The sequence below is a fragment of the Plutella xylostella genome, chromosome 19, assembly GCF_932276165.1.
Source record: "Plutella xylostella chromosome 19, ilPluXylo3.1, whole genome shotgun sequence".
In the NCBI taxonomy this organism is placed as follows: Eukaryota; Metazoa; Arthropoda; class Insecta; order Lepidoptera; family Plutellidae; genus Plutella; species Plutella xylostella.
In genome coordinates this window covers 153,189-174,010 of record NC_063999.1, presented here as the reverse complement: position 1 = coordinate 174,010, position 20,822 = coordinate 153,189, and the positions used below count along the sequence as shown (strand labels likewise).

The 20,822-nt window shown below is 42.8% G+C and overlaps 2 protein-coding genes across 3 annotated transcripts; one reads left to right on the top strand and one right to left on the bottom strand.

Annotated features, from left to right (window-relative positions):
* The first annotated feature begins 132 nt into the window (after positions 1-132).
* Positions 133-12,183, top strand: LOC105380440 (tafazzin). Its single transcript, XM_038106445.2, has 7 exons — positions 133-386; positions 1,921-2,046; positions 5,037-5,185; positions 6,330-6,424; positions 6,915-7,094; positions 7,674-7,820; positions 9,125-12,183. Exons 1-7 carry the CDS (start codon positions 272-274, stop codon positions 9,222-9,224), a joined length of 912 nt encoding a protein of 303 aa, XP_037962373.2. The 5' UTR covers positions 133-271; the 3' UTR covers positions 9,225-12,183.
* Positions 12,184-12,256: 73 nt separating this feature from the next.
* On the bottom strand, positions 12,257-20,693 carry LOC105380380 (enhancer of mRNA-decapping protein 3). Of its 2 annotated transcripts, none has more exons than XM_048627686.1 (9): positions 20,380-20,693; positions 20,163-20,308; positions 19,690-19,821; positions 19,178-19,419; positions 18,571-18,677; positions 17,595-17,813; positions 14,529-14,774; positions 13,820-13,993; positions 12,257-13,442 (listed from the first exon to the last, which is right to left on the bottom strand). In XM_048627686.1, exons 1-9 carry the CDS (start codon positions 20,532-20,534, stop codon positions 13,361-13,363), a joined length of 1,503 nt encoding a protein of 500 aa, XP_048483643.1. In that variant the 5' UTR covers positions 20,535-20,693; the 3' UTR covers positions 12,257-13,360. The 2 variants fall into 2 exon arrangements, with proteins under 2 accessions (XP_048483643.1, XP_048483644.1); XM_048627687.1 differs by having other exon boundaries at positions 19,178-19,416.
* Between the last annotated feature and the right edge of the window lie 129 nt (positions 20,694-20,822).

The window sequence follows — 20,822 nt, the reverse complement described above, 5'->3', positions numbered from 1 at the left end:
CCACGGTTCTACATGTATACTTCCACTTTTCCCAAAAAATCTCAAATTAAGAAATTTCGTTTAATACATTTATGGGTAAAATATTATTTTCATATGGCAATACTGAATGGCCGCCTTCTGTCAACCTGTATTCCACCTGTCAACCTGACAGTTGTATTGTCAATCGAGCACGAGTAGACTCGCGAGTGCACACAATTTTAATTTTTATACAAATTAATCACAGTAACAATGCTAGTGTAGTTGTGGATATCGTTGTACTGTGTGCTCCGCAATGGGCTACGACATCGGGTGGATCATCCCGCGGCTGCGGAGCCCGGGGCTGCTGTGGAACTGCGCCAGCTCCATCACCGTGGCCGTGGTGGGACTCTTCAGCAAGATCGTCATAGGTAGGTGGAGGTGGTGCACCCCGGGTGGCGCTGGCCGGGGGTGCTGGCGGGCCGGCGGCCTCGTGGCGCCGCCGCCACCGCCGGGGAACGGGTTTGCTTACATCAGCGATACTTGCCCTAACTGCTTATTATGCGTTTAAAGTAAACATGAAACCAACAAATATTGAAATATGCAGTAATAATGTCTCTGTCCTACTTCCAATTCATCAATTAGCATTTCTGTGTAGGTAAAACGTGCAGTTATTTTTTGAATTGCCTAAGAGTTTTCTTTGTGGAAATGGAAATGAATCATTTATCAACAAAGCCATGTGCATCTCCTTGTTACACACAAGATCACAGAACATCCAATCTTCCTTAAAGATGATTTCATGTTAATAAATAAAATATTAATTAATTTAAATCTCTATTATCAATATTGTTATTTAATTGTTGAGTATTTACTATCTCATAATACTTTAAAATAACATACTTATTACACCATCCCCTCCATAGTCTTAGTCTTTGAAACTATGTCCACAGCATGTTTTATTTTTTAGTCATCCATCTTATCAACAATCTTAGTTATCAGTAAGTATTGAGGTTAAAGGGCTGAGTATGAAGTAGATAATTATTAGAAGCCATACATAGAACAACTGAGTATATTTATCACATTTTAATTTCTTGCAGTTCTATGATCTTACACGATCTATGATCTTTTTAAAAAATACAAACATAAATAAATATACATGTGTGTAAATAGTCCAGTGCAGGATATGGGACTCCTCCAAGACTGGCTGGTCATTGCCATGGCCTCCATGCTTGGTCATGGGAATGTTTACCGCAGAAGGAATGTTTATGTTTAAACAATTGCAAATGTCTGACCACCTGGGGATCAAACCCGGGGATCCTCAGTTCAGCAGTCAGAGTCACTAACAACTTCACCATCCATTTATGGCTACATGTATACAACTATAAACAAGATAACCATCTGAATGATTGTAAAAAGTTTACTGACCTACATATTCAGCTATCTTCCTTCTTGTACTTATTAGTATTAAGTAACCTTATTGTTATTTCTTTATTACCAATCCTAACTAATATTATAAATGCGAAAGTAACTGTGTCTGTCTGTCTGTCTGTCTGTGTGTCTATTACTCTTTCACGCCAAAACTACTGAACGGATTTGAGTGAAATTTGGTATACATAGGGTCTAGACCCTGAGGAAAAACATAGGCTACTTTTTATCCCGGAATTCCCACGGGAAAACTTTTTAAGGCGAAGCGAAGCTCGCGGGCACAGCTAGTATACCATAAATGCTAGCTACATGGTATAATGTTTTTTTAAGTAGCCAATTCAGTGTCCCACTGCTGGGCAAAGGCCTCCCCATGTTTATTCCACTATTATTTATAAGCAATATTTATTTATTTATTTAATACTTTATTGCACAAATATGAGATATAGGTGTACAAAAGGTGGACAAAATATCCAGAATAGCCCTGTAAAAACAATATAATTTCATTCTTGTACACTGAATGACTGTGGCTGTTGGTTGCAGAGTGGCTGAACAAGACGACGGTGTACAACGCGGAGGGTCTGGCGCGCGCGCTGCGGCGGCCGCCCGGGGTGCCGCTGCTCACCGTGTCCAACCACCACTCCTGCTTCGACGACCCCGGCCTCTGGGGTATGTACTACACACTCATATTTTATTGTAAATGTCAGGCCAGCATGTTGTTCGCTTATAGATACTTATATCAAGTTTTGTTTAAAACTATTTTCTAAGTAACTCTATTTATTATTATTATGTGTATTTCCATCTTAGACATATTTGGGGGCCGTGGTATAAAGCCAATATTTATTTTTATTATTTAAAATGCACCAGTTCTGAATGAACGCTGCGTGATAAAATAAAGACAAGCTCTAGCAACAGGTGACCAGTGGCGGGCCATGGAAGGCCAGGATGATGAGGAACCCAGCAGTAACGCCCGCTTTAGAGACGCGGGCTGGCTTAGTTCAACAGTAAATGTTGCAAAACGCGAGAATAGTTATCGTTGCACTGTTTAGGCAACAATTAACAAGCATTTAAAGAGGCGATTGTGTGTTGTGCGCTGTTTAGTACGCTAGGTTGTTTGGAAATACTGTTCTAAATACAAATACAAACTTCACCAACTGTTAGCCTGAACCTATAAATAGTAACATTGTAGACTTTCGATATAATGGTAAGCGCAAAATGGTAATGATTACCTACTTATTGAAATAAATTGAATGTTGTTTATATATCTCAATTATTCGGCTAATTGTGAAGGCCGCCAGTGTTATCGCCCGCGACCCGCAACGGCGGCGGCGGCGGCGACAGGTGGAGACATTAACCTTCATCTCAACTGTGTCTCTACTCGATGCATATTCGCTACTTCCTGCTCGATGCTGCCGCTTCCTCGATGTTATTTCGATAACATATTTACTGACTAGTTTCCGGAAATAAAAACGAAAATTTAATCGCGTTTGAGTAGGTCGGTACTAGTGAAACTGATACACGATACTTTTAAGTATATTTTTGCTGTAATGTCGCTTTGAATTTCAACTAAGCAGTTGTAACTTTAATTCAAAGTGTAATTCAGTGAAGACCTAATAATAGGTCCCAATGTGTGTCTATTGTTGGAGCAATAGCTGGATGATTGTCGGGGTCAAGTGCACGCAGCCACGGGCCGGCTCGAGACGTGATTGTTACATAATAGTCACCTCGAGCGAGTTATTGCCCCGGCGCGGCGCGGGTCACTCACGGGGACATTCGGGTTCTACATTGCAATTCACTGCAAATAGACCCTTATAGCTGTCTGACAAGGCAACTCACTGGTAACCCCAACTGTTCCGCCACTGTACCTACCAACCGTGATGTAATTTGGTATTGTAAGCGTGTAAATTGGTTTTAAAAGCATGCATTATTGCATATAAGCAAGTAATTATAATTACCTATAATGCATATTGCTGCATAAATCCATAGGTTTCCTTTTAGTTCACTTAAAAAGGATGTTTACTACTTCTAATGATACAAGACACCTTAGCTTTATTATTTAAATGCAAGTTTTATGCGTAGGTAACTATAGAAGGCACCGTGACCTAAATACTAACTTCATACACGTGTAAGGGAAACCGCGGCAAAAGGAAATTGAAATTGTGTTATCAGCTAATTTGATGAAGCACAAGGCAGAAGGCACTCCACTCAACCATGAGTTAACTTCTCTCAACTTGTAACTTAATTTCCACTTCACTAAGTTAGTAGAAGTTGTTTCAGCTGAGAGTAGGCCGTCGATAGAACACAAGCTCTATTATGCTCTCGGAGAGCTGAATAAAGCCTCGGAATTAGGTATTTACGTCAACTTGTAAACTGTAATCCCGTCTTAATAACAGTAACAGATTACTGCATCGCCCCAGCCGATTACAATGTTATGTAAAGTCTTCGAAATTCTGTTTTAGTGTCGGATTTTGAGCAGAATAGTTTTTAAAACAATTAGTAGGTAGTTTTCCGTAATGAGTACCTGCATTCTCCTCGACCTTGGGGTGTCCTTACGCCAGTAGGTAAAGTGATGAAGCAATGATCATCAGACGCGGCTACATTACCGCTAATGCATGCAGCATTACACATCTATTAGTTTAATGGTACAAAGCTTCAACCAATTAGTGGGAGAACTAGGTAATATGAGATTACGTAAACGATAAATCTTTCCACCTCTGATACTGGCGTGTCTCTGACACTTGACTATATCTGTGGTATACCTACCTATGTCTTGGACCGCGTGTTGTATATGTGTAGTATATCTGCTGTTGCTGTCGCGGCAGAGCACGACATCTGCTTCACTGCAGTATAGTATATCTGTGTACATCTGTAGTATATCTGTGTGCTGCAGGCGTGCTGGAGCTGCGCACGCTGCTGTCGCGGCGGCGCATGCGCTGGTCGCTGGCGGCGCACGACATCTGCTTCACTGTAGTATATCTGTGTATATCTGTGTGCTGCAGGCGTGCTGGAGCTGCGCACGCTGCTGTCGCGGCGGCGCATGCGCTGGTCGCTGGCGGCGCACGACATCTGCTTCACTGTAGTATATCTGTGTATATCTGTGTGCTGCAGGCGTGCTGGAGCTGCGCACGCTGCTGTCGCGGCGGCGCATGCGCTGGTCGCTGGCGGCGCACGACATCTGCTTCACTGTAGTATATCTGTGTATATCTGTGTGCTGCAGGCGTGCTGGAGCTGCGCACGCTGCTGTCGCGGCGGCGCATGCGCTGGTCGCTGGCGGCGCACGACATCTGCTTCACTGTAGTATATCTGTGTATATCTGTGTGCTGCAGGCGTGCTGGAGCTGCGCACGCTGCTGTCGCGGCGGCGCATGCGCTGGTCGCTGGCGGCGCACGACATCTGCTTCACTGTAGTATATCTGTGTATATCTGTGTGCTGCAGGCGTGCTGGAGCTGCGCACGCTGCTGTCGCGGCGGCGCATGCGCTGGTCGCTGGCTGCGGCGCACGACATCTGCTTCACTGTAGTATATCTGTGTATATCTGTGTGCTGCAGGCGTGCTGGAGCTGCGCACGCTGCTGTCGCGGCGGCGCATGCGCTGGTCGCTGGCTGCGGCGCACGACATCTGCTTCACTGTAGTATATCTGTGTATATCTGTGTGCTGCAGGCGTGCTGGAGCTGCGCACGCTGCTGTCGCGGCGGCGCATGCGCTGGTCGCTGGCGGCGCACGACATCTGCTTCACGCGCGCGCTGCACGCCGCCTTCTTCGCGCTCGGCAAGTGCGTGCCCGTCGTGCGCGGCGCCGGCGTCTACCAGGTACCTACACACACGAGCACACACACACACACACACACACACATACACACCATCTATCGACCCTTGTGTCTTCTATCTGCATGGGAGAGGATCCACTCGAAGCCTAACAGAATGCGAACCTAGGAGTAAGCTGGACTATGTCCGTCTTGTCTTCATTACAAAATCTGCATTAACCTGCGTGGCCTGTTTGGGAAGAAAGGCTTTTGTGACTCGATCGGCACAGGAATCGAACTCGGCACAGTCGATAAAACTGTAATTTTTTTTTTTCAGTTATGTATATAGTTATTTAATAATCATCATCTGTAAATTGCAATATAAGCATTATTCCGTGCAGTTTTTAATTAAAGTAAAATAAGTGTAATCCAAACTGATCCGTCCGATACAGTTGTAAAAATAACATACAAGGTTTTTATGATAATCTGCGATCTACATAAGTCGGTTCCGGTCACAAATGTCACCGACCGACGTCACAACTCGCTAGAACTCTGACGTACTATGTATGTAGATCTACACGCTCTTGTTTACAAAACAAACATCTCATTTACACATTAAAATTTACTCATTCTTATCACATTTACAACACAATGGTTATTGACAGACTTTAATTTATGCGAGTACATAATTGAATTGTCCCAATTTATTTGTTTACTGTATTGTAGGTGTACTCAAAAAACAGCGTTACAATAAGTTATGGAAATATGTAATCTGTTGGATTCATATGGCACAATGCCAGACACCGAGCCCGCGTTGTTCTATGGCCAGACATAACCATTTGCAGATGTGTTTACGAATTCTGCCCATATGTCTTCCCATTTATATCAAACCTATTCTGTTATACATATGCCCTTTACCCTGTTTATTCTAAAACTGTTTAACCATTTAAAAGTTACACCACATTGATTATTGTAGTACTTATATTTGGTTAGTGACTAGGTACTTTCTATAATTTGTAAAATATAGCACAAGTCTTATGATGTTTGATTGACAGATCCTTATGCCCGATAACTTAAGTTGGGTTTCACTTGAAAACTAACCAATGCCACATAAAATGTAAGGATTTGACAGCTCTCATATGGCTCATGCTATATTTTATACACCCATACAAAGTACAGGTCAGTCGTATAATGATGTCTATTCTCCGCAGCCCGCGATCGACTTCTGCATCGAGCGGCTGAACCGCGGCGAGTGGGTGCACATCTTCCCCGAGGGCCGCGTCAACGTCGACAAGGAACACATCAGGTAATGCACACAATACTACTACACAGCATACAGGAGCATACCCGACGGGCCAATCCTTTCAGCACGGGACGAAGGCTTATTGTAAGATATGATATAAAAAAAAAGAATCGCTTTCCGCTGTAAGTTTGTAGTAAGCGCTCCACCTAGATGGAGTTATAAATTGATAGACATGGCTGGTAATGATGGAAGACTTCAATCAGAATTCTTCGTATCGAGAGCTTTGTAATGTATTGACTGTATCGGAGGTCTACCGCAGTTGATGTGTTAGTCTTTAAGCTACCATGTAATGTAACTGTCAGCTCTCAGTCATCCATTGCCTGGTATTGCATTAAACTATGATTGCATAGACATCTCCAAACAGCATCACAACTACTAAAAATCATTTATTCCAAGACGTGTTGTTTGCTAAAATGAAATTGCATTCCATCGCTGTATTTGTAAAACGTGTTGTTTGCCACAATGAATTTGCCCAACTCCCTCCTTATTCCAGACTGAAGTGGGGCGTGGGCCGCATGATCGGCGAGTGCTCGCGGCCGCCGCTGGTGCTGCCGGTGTGGCACGAGGGCATGGACCGCATCCTGCCCAACGCCGAGCCCTACCTGCTGCAGTTCCGCCGCCGCGCGCTGCTGTCCGTCGGGCAGCCGATACAGCTGGACTCGCTGCTCGCCAGGTTACTAGCTCATTCAGTTATTCATTCACTTATTCACTCACTAACTGCTTCAATCACTCAAAGTCGTTGAGACCTCACAGCTAAAGCGCTGCTCGCCATGTTAGCATTTTACTCGCTCACAGACTCACTGCCTTACTAACTGCTTCACTCACTCAAAGTCGTTGAGACCCCACAGCTAAACCCGCTGCTCGCCATGTCAGCACTTTGCTTATTCATTCAATCACTCACTTAATCGCTCACAGACTCACTCACCTACTCACTGCTTCACCCACTCAAAGTCGGACAGACCCAACAGCAAAACGCGCTGCTCGCCATTTCACTCATTCAGTTATTCATTCACTCACCTTTCACACGCTTACTTACTCATTCGGTACTTGTACGTGCAGCAGTGATGTTTACAATAAGTTCACTATCTCAAAATGGTGTTGCATTATTATAATTATATCCAATTCTTTTTTTTACCATGGTTAGGTTAGGTCAAATTTATTTTCAGATACATTCCGATTCCGATAATGATCTAGGAGTAACTTAGAGTTAGAGGATCCACATAAGTACTAACAGCTGTTTCTCCTATTCCAGCCTGCGCAAGTCGAACGCGAGCGAGGAGGAGTCGCGCGCGGCCATCACGGCGCGCATCCAGGACGAGCTGCTGCGCCTGCGCAACCACACGCACCGCCGGCTGGTGGCGGCCGCCGGGCCCGCGGCCGACGGGCTGCTGCAGCACAGGTACACCCAGCCAGACCCAGCCTAGACCCAGCCTAGACCACACGCCCCGCCGGCTGGCGGCGGCCGCCGGGCCCGCGGCCGACGGGCTGCTGCAGCACAGGTACACCCAGCCAGATCCAGCCAGACCCAGCCAGACCCAGCCTAGACCACACGCACCGCCGGCTGGTGGCGGCCGCCGGGCCCGCGGCCGACGGGCTGCTGCAGCACAGGTACCTATAATCGTTTGCAATAGAATCCAACAATCATGTAAACAAATATGGCGGGCTGACATTGACAGCGTATTGTTTATGCCCATAGTGATGTCATAGTGTTCTAATTAGATTAAATATATAAGCCATAGACTATAAAATAAAACTGATTAGGTATATATAAAAAGTGTTTAAAACAAATTTAAATCTTCGTCTTCGTCATCATCACTATCAGAAGTGTCGCCGGTGACCGTAATTATAAATGGAACCACTGTGTCATCGCTTGCCGTGTCTAAAATGCCGTCGAGCTTTTTCATTTCTTCCTCTTCCTTTTTTCGTTTTGTTTAATTATATTAAGCTCTTGAAAAAAAATTTTTATTGTATTCGAATAATATTAAATTAAAATAATTTATTAAATTAAAAATAAAAGATAACTTCAGATTACGAACAACACTAACTTTTCAATGACTTATAGAGTTCGATGAGTAAAAAACTAAGATGACAGCTTGTCAAATACTTCGAAATTTTTACGTTGCAAATGTTTTAACAAATTTAACTTATAAATACAAGTTAAACCGTGTTGAAGATAATGTGAAAACAATGGTGCGTTCGTTGAAATCCGACTATGTTCATAATTGCTCGTCAAATGTATGTGATTACGGAGTAATCGTGACAATTTGGTTTGTTTACATGATTGTTGGATTCTATTGCAAACGACTATACACCCGGCCTGACTGACTGACACTGTCGCTCGCCCCATCCCCCCGTACCACGAAACGCGGTACTTCTAATTGCGTGGGATCGACACAGATGTGACAGAAGTGCATAGAGCATACATGTCGTTTTCTTTTGAAGGAGGTAAATTATCGTTTGTTCTCTGTCTCTGGTACGAGGGGCTCCGCTAGGGGGCGCTGTACAACCACGCGCACCGGCACCCGCCGCCGCGAGGTGTCGGACGTTAGTGGAGAACCTCTGCCTGCACACAACAATTACAGTTCGGTCAGCCACTCAAATTCCGCCGTGCCTTCCCCAATACGTCAAAGGGGACATAAAATGGCGTCTAACAAAAATATATATATTTTACATGACCATTAATATATTTGTTGTTGTTTCCAGGACGGACATCCTGACGAACCCCTCCGACGACGCGCCCTACATCTCCTTCGGACACGAGATGCCCAACGGCAAGGAGAAGGAGAAAGAAAAAGACATTTAGATGCCATTTGTACGAGAGTGACAGAGACAGACCTACAGATGTCAGGACCGGCGGTCCAGTGAATGAGTCCTACTTATGATTTGTTTACCAGTGATAATTTAGACCGTATACGTTAAGGCAGACAGTACTTTATTGTGTGACCAGATATTTTGCCATATAATACTAATAATTTCATACAATACCTACCTATCATTCCTTTGACAATCGAACTTATTTCACACAGTAAAGTACAGTTTGAAGACAGAAAAGAATGAAGTTAAGATTAATTTATTTTTATAGGTGAAATGTTGATTCACATATATAAATATGCAATACGAGTGAAAGTTATACTTGTCCACTATTCCTTGTAAAAGGATAAACTTATACGACCAACTTTTGTATAACATCATGGTTCACGATGTCGTATAAAAGTTGTACTTATTGTACTGCTAAGTATAATCATCAACTAATTACCTCCTTGTATAGTCCGTAACTAACCGCCCTGCGTCCGCGGGCGCTCGGGCGTTGTTGAATGTACGTTAATAAGTTTAACTGGTGTTATGTGACGTTGTTTTTTGGGGAAAAGTTATGTTTTCAGAATTTTGTTTGTTGTGGTGTTGTGCTCAAATGTTCCGTAATATGACCTGACAGTGGTGAAGCTTTTATGCGTTGTTGTATGATGACGTCACTTTTGATAAATTTTACAAATAATTATAGAAAAAGGCGTCGATAGATCCTGGTCGCGCCTCGCGACCGTGTTTGCCGAACTCAGTCTAGCAAATGTTAAATTCTAGACAAAACTATCAATTTAAGATTTGAAAACCATATTTTTCTCGGAGTATAAAAAAGGAATATGTATTATTAATATTATAACATAAAATTATCATATCACTTTTAAACAGTTCCGCATTTTTTCTAAATAATTATGTATTTTGATGTAAATTTTAATACTTATTGATCTTTTACATTGTTATTCCTTTTAATAGCCCGTGTTTTTCTACAGTTTAACGATGAGAAATGTTTCTGAACGCACAAAAAATATTAATTTTAATATTTTTCAGCATTTATACTTAAACAGACTTTATTGTTTTTTTATGAAATTAATGTAAAAATATTACATGAAAAAGTGTTATCCGCCGCAGTATACATACAGGTATTGGCTGGCTTGCGGTCACATGTGCGCTCTTATTCAATCAAGTAAAAACCGTTGTTGACACTCCGCACTTGTGAACGCAAGTGTATGCAGCGCCACCGTACGCACTGCTATCCAGAGTGGCAGGCGGATAGCGACCTCGTGACATTCGCTGTAAGGTTCAGTTTGCAAAGTTGTTAGTTTATTTTAATGTTAAGTTATATTTCGTGGGAATGTTATCGAGTAAGCCTCTAGGTATTATGTACATGAATGTTTTATATGTGTGTGTGAAGTGTGTGCATGTTGTGTCTAGTTCATGTAATCATTGTTTTTATTTTGGTATAAAAAGAAGCCATATACACTTGAGTTTAGTATTTTTTGGGAATCAATTTTATAAACCTAGTACAGTCTGGTTTCGTACATTGTCTGTAAACTGACTACAAGTTGCAATCTCTTGTACGACTCGTCTATGAGATACTTATTCAAGTTTTATAAAATGTTTTTATTTTGTATAGATTTTACCAGATAGATTAATATTTTGTCTTTGTCTTTACACCCCTTAGTATAGTAATGTGTCCCACTTTGTCCTTCCGAATTATGTACTTATGGCCACTTGTCAAATACACCGATAATATTTCACAATAAATAAAATATAAATATACCTATATGCATTTTGGAAAATAATATGAAATTATGTCTAAAAGCAATAAAATGATGTTGGTTAAAAGAAGATCAATCACTATTGTTGAACCAATGTTAATTATTTTTTGTATCGTGTCGTGTTTCTTCTACTCTACCGTCAACTGTATCTTTGTATCTTTGTCTATTGTGAGCCGTGTTATTGTTCCTAGGTCTAGGTACTCTAAATAGCTACAACTTGATATTATGAATCGTGTGAGTCCGGCGGTGACACTAATTTACTTAAATTAAATCATTTCTTTCTCTAGCGAGCTTATTACTGAAATGTATGCGATTTACCAAAATTGCAATATTTTTCATAATAAGATCGTATTTGTGTTGTAGTAAGGTAGACATAGTATGGGTTGTGCGATAGGTATTTAAGCTTTTTTTCATACAAGTTGTAATGAAGATGATTCCTACCTAATGGTAGGAAAGAAGGTTTATTAGTTTTCAAAATGCGTGCTATATTTGTGGTCGCCAGTTACCATGTTGTAGAGCGGTTCACTTGATGCATTATTTAGGTAAGAAGTCGAAGTACATTATAATGTGAAGAACAATATGTAAGCCATATAAATTATAATGACATAACCCGACTTGTAAGGAGATAAAGATACCTACTTAAAAATGGTAAATGTTGGCCATGTTTTCTTTTTTGGAGCATCTATTTTCAATTCCACTCACCACCGTTCAAATTTCTTCGTCATGTATCTTCATTTCCTCCAATACTCACATTATTGTTGCACGTTTCATTATGCACCTTCTATTTTACAGCTTTATTATCATATTATTATGTAGATATTATTGTTGAAAAGAGGTTCTGTTTGGTACCTAGTTAGTCTTCCGTCTCGTTGTTAGATCATAAAATCGACACTGCCTTACTTTATGTCATAAAGCAAAAGCACAAAAACCTTGTTTTATTATAATTTTGAATTGTGTAACGCAGTGTGTGTAAACCACTGACACATGTGATCACTGAATGCAATACAACAGAGACTGCAACAGACCAGTGTCGTGCTAACATAGAGAGTAATACGTGTAAGAGTATCGTGTGTGTCGTGCCCCGCTGCGAGCGATGTGTTTGCGAGCTCCGTTCATTTACTGAACAGTGTGGTATGCGCTTTTAAACATTGTCTACCTTTATTTCATAAATAAATTGATGGACCTTTATTCCCCTAGTTTTTTTCTCTTTCCCAGAACAAGTCTCCTTCATTAGGTGTTTGTTGTGAATTAAAAATAATAGTCATATTACAACTGCAATTTATTTTAAATTAACGTCGCTTCTTAAAACATACAATAGCTATGATTAAATTATAATCATGTCATGAAATTATAATATAAATGAAGTCAGTTAACGCTGAACTTGCTAGTTGCATTAAACATGGAACGGAAATAAATGCAAGATTTTACGTTAATCATTATACTGTACAGTCGTTATTAATCCTAAACGCAACTTTAAAAATGTACATCATTCGATCAAATCCATTTATCACACGAGCATCACATATAATTTATCAGTTGTACAAAAAACCAAACATAGTACCGACGTAACAAGAAGTTCTAAGATTTAAAAGGCACGCTCCACACGCGTCATCATCGCTATTCATTCAACATGGAAGAAGAATATATTATGTAACTTTTAGACGGAAATATTTAGTCCTTATTTAAATTATGCTAGGTATTACATCGCCAGGCTGTACTACACACTGTAGACAACATTGTTTTTAAATATTTACAGTACTTTACACAGAATATACCTACCACATTCACATTACATTATAATCATCGCAATTTGTTCGCAGTTAGGAATTAATTCAATTTAAACTGTAATAATAACCTTAAACACATTCGTAATTAACGTTAGGACGAATATCATTGGTAATTTTATGTACAGATGATATTCATAATTTACTGTTATCATGATATTATAATTATTATCTTTTTAAAATAAAGTTATGATTATTTTAGTTTATCATTAAATAAATAAAAAAAATATAGATACATCGCTGGTTCACAGATCTGCAGTCATAGTAAATACACAGGCACCAAACATGAAATTAACCAATTTTATCCTGACACAAAATTCTTAAGTACAACAACATGAGGAACACGGCATGAGACGAGAGATCTCCGACAACTCTGCACAATATCAGATAAACGTTACGAAACCGCAAATGCAATCTGTTTTCAAATTCTGTTTTAAGCAAATGTCCCAACCTCACAGAATGCCCGACTAGTGTAAGTACAAGCCAGGGCCGGATCACTCGGGGGCGCCCTCAGCCGGGGGCGGGGGCTCCGACAGCCGGCGGGGGCGGCGCCTTCAGCCGGGGCGGGCGGGGCGCTACCGTCAGTCGTCGGCGGCGTGCAGCGGCAGCGCGGACGCGGCGCCGAACGGAGGCCGGTACGAGATGCCCATGTCCGAGAATATGCTGCGGAGAAAAAGAAGAGAGATATCAGTAGTGGTAAACTTTAATGTGATGATTAATATGCTGCTAATATTCTTATTTTCATTAAAAATCTTGAATCGCGCGCTCAGCCCGCCCCGATAGCCCACACTCTAGTGTGTGTTATGGTCCGTACTTATATACGGTATTACTCGATCGAGCTAAGCTTTCGAGTAAAACCCATAGCATGGACTTTCGTCCACACATTCAGCATTTATCTTTAGTACTCACCGAACCGTTGTATTGTTGCTTCGAGTAGGTACGAAGGAAATTACTTTTTTTTAATTCCATCGAGCTGTAAGTTTTGCGGTCCTCACGTAGATTTTTACTCGACTTCGAGTAAAACTATTGAGTGATAATACCTGGGCGGAGGCGCCACGTCGGCGAGGTACAGGCGGCCCAGCTCGGCCGGCAGCGCGGGCGGCAGCAGCGCGGCCACGGAGGCGCGCGCCGCCAGCCCCGCGCGGTAGCCCAGCGCCGGCGGCTCCACGCACACCGCGCCCGCGCGCCCCCCCGCCGCCCACTCCAGCGCACAACTGGAAGGGATAAACTACATGTTAGCTAAAAAATATAGAAAACATAAGGGCTTCTCAGAGTTCTCAGTACCGATCGAGCAGTGAAACCAAAAGCTGCGTACAGACTGGCCCAACGAACGCACAACGATGGATATTTATCATACATAATACAAGGGCAGATTGAAGCAACGAAGGTCAAACGAACCCGTTCGTTGGCGTTCTTTTGGCCGGTCTGTACGCAGCTTAACGCAAAATTGAATGGCGCGGAACTAGTGCAGCTGCTTACCGCTAGGTAGCGACTCTCCCGCGCCATACTAATTCACGTTTACTCGTCGCTTCTCGAACCGTGTAAAATCTTGCACTTCCCATGCAGATAGTAAGTATTCTATTCTATTCAGAGAGAGGGCGAAGTTCCTGTACGCCGGATGGCTCTCTCGAGTGGAACCTTTGTACATATCCCCTTAAATTAAGCTCAGCCAACCTAGCAGTAAACTGGAGCAGCAAGCCTGGGTGTTGCAATAGCTAAGGCAGATAATAGGTATAAACAGCAACTCACACTATATCCGGATGCTCATCATCCGTCTGCTCATAAACATCATGCAGCGCGAGCAGCAGCAGGTCGGCGGCGGGCGGGCGCGCCCCCCCCGCGCCCCGCAGCGCGCGCCCCCCCGCCGCCAGGTACAGCTGCAGCTCCTCCCCGAGCCCCCCGCCCCCCGCGTTGCCGCCCCCGCACACCCACACGCAAGTGTCCACGCCGTGCGACGCCAGGATGCGCGCCGTCGTCACCCCGCACGCGCCGATACTGGAAGAGGAGACACACTTTAATACATAAAATTGTTAAAGCGAGTTTGTAGTTCGAGATAAATCTGAGTGTATCAACGCATAAGTTATGTAGAGTAGTGTACCTTCGTTTCCTATTATTCATCGGGTAACTGAATCTTCTGTACTTACCTGTACAACCGATATTCAGGATAGTGACCTGGCGTGTTGTAGTTGCATTCGTGAACACTCAGGGCGCATTTAAGACGTGACAAGTTTTGCATCGCGCTCATTCACATCACGCAGCCTCAAGAGCGAGCGCGACGGATAACTTTTGTCAAGTCTTAATAGCGCCCGTGCTACAGGGCCTGGTCTGGTTACTAACTAGTGGCTGGTACTATAATAATAATAAATTTATTTATTCAGTACAAGAAACACAGTAAAAAATAAATAAAACTAAAGTTACAAGAATAACAATGAAAATATGTTGTACAAGATAATAGTAAGCTTCTGAAACCTGCACTAGGGAGACCTGTGCGGCAGGTATCAGTGCCCTTACAGTTAGAGTGTTACAGTATAAAGTTAGATCTTTACAGTTCAAAATAAATGTTTATTTAAGTATTGGTAATATTTTATTTCAAGTGCGTGTGTGTTGTGTGTGTGTGTGTGTGTGTGTGTGTGTGTGTGTGTGTGTGTGTGTGTGTGTGTGTGTGTGTGTGTGTGTGTGTGTGTGTGTGTGTGTGTGTGTGTGTGTGTGTGTGTGTGTGTGTGTGTGTGTGTGTGTGTGTGTGTGTGTGTTTGTATAGTTGAGTGTTTTTGAAAACATTTCATTACACTTTTTATTGCATTTTATTACTTTTTTACTTTTCATCATTCTTTTATCATTAATAATTCCTCGGTTTGTAAGTAACTTAAATTTCTAATGTAATTTTTGACCCAAGTTTTACAGTCACGTAGAGGCATGGTGTATATGTAATTTATTTTATTTAATCTGTTGTATAGTAAACCAGACAGGAAAGGGTGAAAGCGGTTTGAGAATTTAGTTTTATAGCGCTTGATCTGTACGACAATATCCCTGCGTCTTTTGTCCCGGTTTGCATTACATATGTTTGGGTTCCTATGTTGTCTTATTGTTATATCCAAAATAAAGAGCTGTCTGACTGTGAGTACCTCGGCCATCTCGTAGACCTCTGTAGTGGGTGTAAGCCTCGGAAGGAAGTGGATGACTTTTAAAATAGCACGCTGTGCTCGTTCAAGTTGGAGTAGGTGTGATTTAGCCGCCCCTCCCCATACATTGATACAGTACGTTAGAAGGGATTGACATAGCGCATAGTAAACAGTTTTCATAATTTTGGGATTTGCCGAGTGACGTAGGTTACTAAAGATACCAACTAATTTTCTAACACGGTTAGATAGCGCATTTATGTGTTCTGCAAAGTTTAAATGTTTATCAAGTATCACTCCTAGATACCTGATAGAGTTAGTGCACTCCAGGTTCTCACATTGACACAGGTCTAATGTGGTATCCAAACAGCCACATTGGTGTGCTGTTAAGAAGTGTTTATCTAGGTTTGGCTGAGTTCTCGGGATAATTGAGAAGGTAATGAATTTCGTCTTTTCGATGTTTAGACTTAGGAGATTGGAGTCGAGCCACCTCATAACACGGTTTATCCCTGTTTGTGCATGATTGAAAGTTGTGTCCCAACTGCCTCCCCGAAACATCAACGCTGTGTCATCAGCGAAAGAGGTAATATTACCGTTTGGTATAGATAAGTTGCACAGATCGTTGATGTATATTAAAAAAAGAGTGGGGCCAAGAATGCTTCCTTGAGGGACCCCGTAATTGACAGGTATAGGATCGCTTATTTTATCCCCTACCCTTACACATTGATACCTATCACTCATATAGTCTGTGAATGAAAAGTTCAAGTTGTAGCGAACGAATACCAATGTTTTCCAGCTTTTTTAATAGTTTTGGTATCGAAATGGTATCGAAGGCCTTACGTAAGTCCAAGAACACAGCCAGACATCTATCACCCACATCAAGCGCATCTACTACTTGTTCGGTCAGGTTGGAAACCGCATCCGCCGTTGATTTGCCTCGGCGAAAACCAAACTGATTTGCTGAGAGAATGTTTTGTTTTTCTAGGTAACTAGTTAGCTGGCTATTCAGAATTTTTTCGAGGACTTTCGATAATGTTGGCAGAAGAGAGATGGGCCTATAGTTACTAAAAATTGTTTTGTCGCCAGATTTGTGAATGGGTGTTATAACAGACATTTTTAATGCTTTAGGGAAGATACCTTGAGTTATGGACAAGTTACAAATATGTGTGATCGGTGCTGCTAGAATTTTTATATTCTGTTGAAGTATCTTTGTCGAAATCCGGTCCCAACCAGAGGAGGTTGTATTTTTTAAGGATTTGATAGTAGTGATAACCTCAGACAGGTTTGTCTCTAAAAGTACGAGTGAATTTGGGCATATATTAATTGGTGTATCACTGTCACCCATATTTAGGTTATAGTCTTTGGCTAGAATTTTCGCTGCAAGTTCTTCACCTGAGTGCGCAAAATAATAATTGGCTTTATTAATGGCTTCTAATGGGTCATTGGATATCGAAAGTATATCATGAGCAACAGATTTTGTTGGTTTAAACCGAGTAATATTATTTATGACGTGCCACATTTGTTTAGAATTTGTTCTACTGGCCTTATCCAATTCAGATTTTTCATATTGGCGTTTCACTTTTTTGAGCACACCGTTGCAGAAATTCCTATAACGCCTACTACTATTAGTACCTATTAGCAAGTACTTATTATTCTATGCTAGTAGTAACACATACATGTGTATGCTGTCTGTACTCACTAGTGGTCCCCAACAAGCGCCACGACAGTGGGCACCTGGTGCGTGTTCCTGGCGTCGAGGCGCCGGCCGCCGCCCACCAGCCGCAGCGCCACGTCGGCGGCGGCGCGCGCCAGCAGCACGCGCGCGGGGGCGCGGGCGGGGGCGGGGAGGGAGCGCCACAGCGCCGCGCGCGGGCCCGCTCGTAGCGCTGGTACTAGGCGGCCTAGGTCTGTCACGTAGCTGGGGGGACATAAGATGCTCAGTTTTGGTACTCGTTATATGTATTGTATTGGGCATCTGGCAAGGCGGGAAGACGGCAGATGGACCAAGGCAGTGTCGGAGTGGTGGCCAAGGGAGGGACGGCGACCAGTCGGTAGACCGCCGACCCGTTGGTCCGATGACATTAGGAGAGTGACTGGACCAAACTGGATGAGTGTAGCACAGGACCGTGGGACTTGGCATAACATGGAGGAGGCCTATACCCTGCAGTGGGTTGACATAGGCTGATGATGATGATGATGATATGTATTGTAGGTTTTCAGCCCATTCAGAACCAATCTAGCTTATGAATGCGGCTTCGGCAATATGAGAAAATAAATGTGCTTGGAACATTGGGGGATCTTTTGAGGATTGGGGGATCTTTTGAGGACATAAGCAAGCTGTCGCTGAATGGGTCGTTATCAACGTCGATAAATAGGGGCAGATATTTGTTTAAAGACAGATATTTGTACTCGGGTCTTGGGTGTTGATATTTATATTTAGTATCTATCTATCTATGTATTTGTGTAGATATATCAGCTGTCCGACACCCATAACACAGGTTCTGCCTAGCTTGGGGTCGGATGGCCTATGATGATGGTTAGTGCACGTTCGACCAATGACAGCCACGTATTTAAGTTAAATCGCGATATAGTGACGTTTATCTTCTCCGATAACGCACCTGTGCAGCGGCAGAAATTATAGCCATAAGACTAGTCTACAGAAGCATACTACATACCCGCGCGCGGCGGCGGCGGGCCCGGCGCAGATGTCCCCCGCGGCCGCGCCGCCGCCCAGGATGTTCTCGTCGTGCCGGTACTTGCCGCCGCCCTCCGTCTGACGCACCTGGAGATACAGAGTCAGTCAATTAGAATAAATTGAACTGAACTGATACTAGTAAGCTACGCTCTGCTCCGCCTTACGATTTTCCCGTGAGCATTCTGGGATAAAATATATATAAATATAAACACTCACACCTTGTACTAATGTACTCCCTTGCGGGGTAGGCAGAGGTGCATTGCTGCACCCACTTTTCGCCATTGTTTATGTTAGTCCCAATGTAATAGGGGGTGGGCCTATTGCCATTTTACGGGCACATCCAAGACCCGAGAACAAATATCTGTGTTTAAACAAATATCTGCCCCAGCCGGGAATCGAACCCGGGACCTTCGGCTCAGTAGTCAGGGTCACTAACCACTACGCCATTCAGTCGTCCAAAAAATATCTTCAGCTTAGTATATACCAAATTTCTAATAAGCCAGCTGTGTTCCTATAAAAAATTACGAAAATCCATCTCTTAGACACACTGCAGAGGGCAGCATAACAACAAAATAGGGTGCACTCACGAGGTCTGGTTTGTGCGAGTGCCTCATCTCCTCCCACAGCGCCTGCTTGTCGAACAGCGCGAGGTTCTTCTCGAAGTCGAACTCAGTGTGGATCTCCGGGTCCAGCGCCTCCCCGAAGGCCGCGTCGTTGCGCCGCCGCGCCGCGCCCCCCGCCCTTTCTGCGCCGCGGGCCGCCCCCGCCGCGCCGCCTTTAGTTGCGTGCGCGCGCGGGGTTGACCCTGACCCGCCGCCGTAGCTGCCTGCTAGATAAGTAACTTAGTTAAATATTTGTGATGTTTGGGACCCTTGCAATTCTAATTTAGAAGCCTTTAGCTTTTTCATATGGAAAGAACAATGAGACAGCAGTCCTTTTTCATCCACTCATTATTTAGGAGTTTCAGTGGCATAATTGATAAGGAAAATTAAATCTTGTATGTATCATCTCTAACTACCCCTTTAGGGATTACAGTCATAAGCATAATGTATGAATGTCATTATTTAAATGTATATAATGTAATAAGGTTAATGAATACCTGATTGGTTGTTGTTGTTGTTGTTATTGTTCTTGCTCCGGCCGCCCTGGATGTCGATGGGCTTGCTACGGGGCTGCCCGGACCCCGAGCGCACTGATGTAGCTGCCTTTGCATTGTTGTTTGACTGATTGCCTGTGCAAGTTTAAACAAAATAAGGTGAAGTATTGTAATTTACTTGCCTAGATTCTAGGGCTATGGAACCTAGAACACTTTAGCACATTAAAAAATTGGTGGTGAACAGTCAGTCTACTTCTGAATGACTTGTAGGTCCATCTTGTAGCATCATATTTAAGTTTACACACTTTACAATACATATAATAGAGATTAGACAGTATGTAGTTAGCCACCTCTTTCTATTGAAACTAAAAGAGAATCCTAAAACTGTGTTTGGTAAAACTATCCAGATATATGCTTTAGAATCATTCTAAGACTAATGTGCGACCTAAAGTTTGTGAAGAAATTGATATGATTACCTGTGTTGGCAGGGATGGCCTGCAGGCTCTCGCACACGGTGGCGCGCTGCCCCTTCTTGCCCTTGCTCACGGCCACCGTGCTGTGCGCCGGCGGCGGCGGCGACGCGCGCCCCGAGATGATCTTTAACTCCTTAATATCTGAAGCACTGAACACAAACATAACCTATAACTACTACTCGATAATAGATAACTTTACAACAGATTTAAAATTACTCACTTGAGTGTGACCTGCGACTTTGGATAAGGGAACCCATTCCTGAAGGCCTTCGTGAGCGTGATGGTGAACCCGTCCGCCTCGAGGATGGTGCCCTGGTAGAACCCCAGCGGGTCACCACAGTTGACGGAAACCGCGAACCCAATCCACTGGGCCATTGCCGTTCAATCACACTAACCGTATTATAACAATTCAATGTCTCTTTAGAGGAATACACTTCTAAATACGTATTCAAATATCTTATTTTATTTATTGCATTTGATTAAAAAAACAAATAAATCGTAGGAAATAATCATCGAAATCTACATTCTAAAATAAAACTGTCAATGTCAAATGACCACCAATACCACCATAGAGAAAATAAACAGTACCACAAGAAAATCCAGAAATTCTGTGACAGAAACACCATCAAGTGGTCTGCGCTGCGGTTTCACGCTTTGACAGCA

Excerpts from the sequence above, each read along its gene's own strand:
- LOC105380440 (XM_038106445.2), top strand. The coding sequence starts at position 272 with ATGGGCTACGACATCGGGTGGATCATCCCGCGGCTGCGGAGCCCGGGG. Across the intron at positions 2,047-5,036 it reads CGACGACCCCGGCCTCTGGG|GCGTGCTGGAGCTGCGCACG; the intron begins GTATGTACTACA and ends TGTGTGCTGCAG. Across the intron at positions 7,821-9,124 it reads GACGGGCTGCTGCAGCACAG|GACGGACATCCTGACGAACC; the intron begins GTACACCCAGCC and ends TGTTGTTTCCAG.
- LOC105380380 (XM_048627686.1), bottom strand. The coding sequence starts at position 20,534 with ATGGCCCAGTGGATTGGGTTCGCGGTTTCCGTCAACTGTGGTGACCCG. Across the intron at positions 18,678-19,177 it reads ACTCGCACAAACCAGACCTC|GTGCGTCAGACGGAGGGCGG; the intron begins GTGAGTGCACCC and ends CTGTATCTCCAG. Across the intron at positions 13,994-14,528 it reads GATGAGCATCCGGATATAGT|TTGTGCGCTGGAGTGGGCGG; the intron begins GTGAGTTGCTGT and ends TATCCCTTCCAG.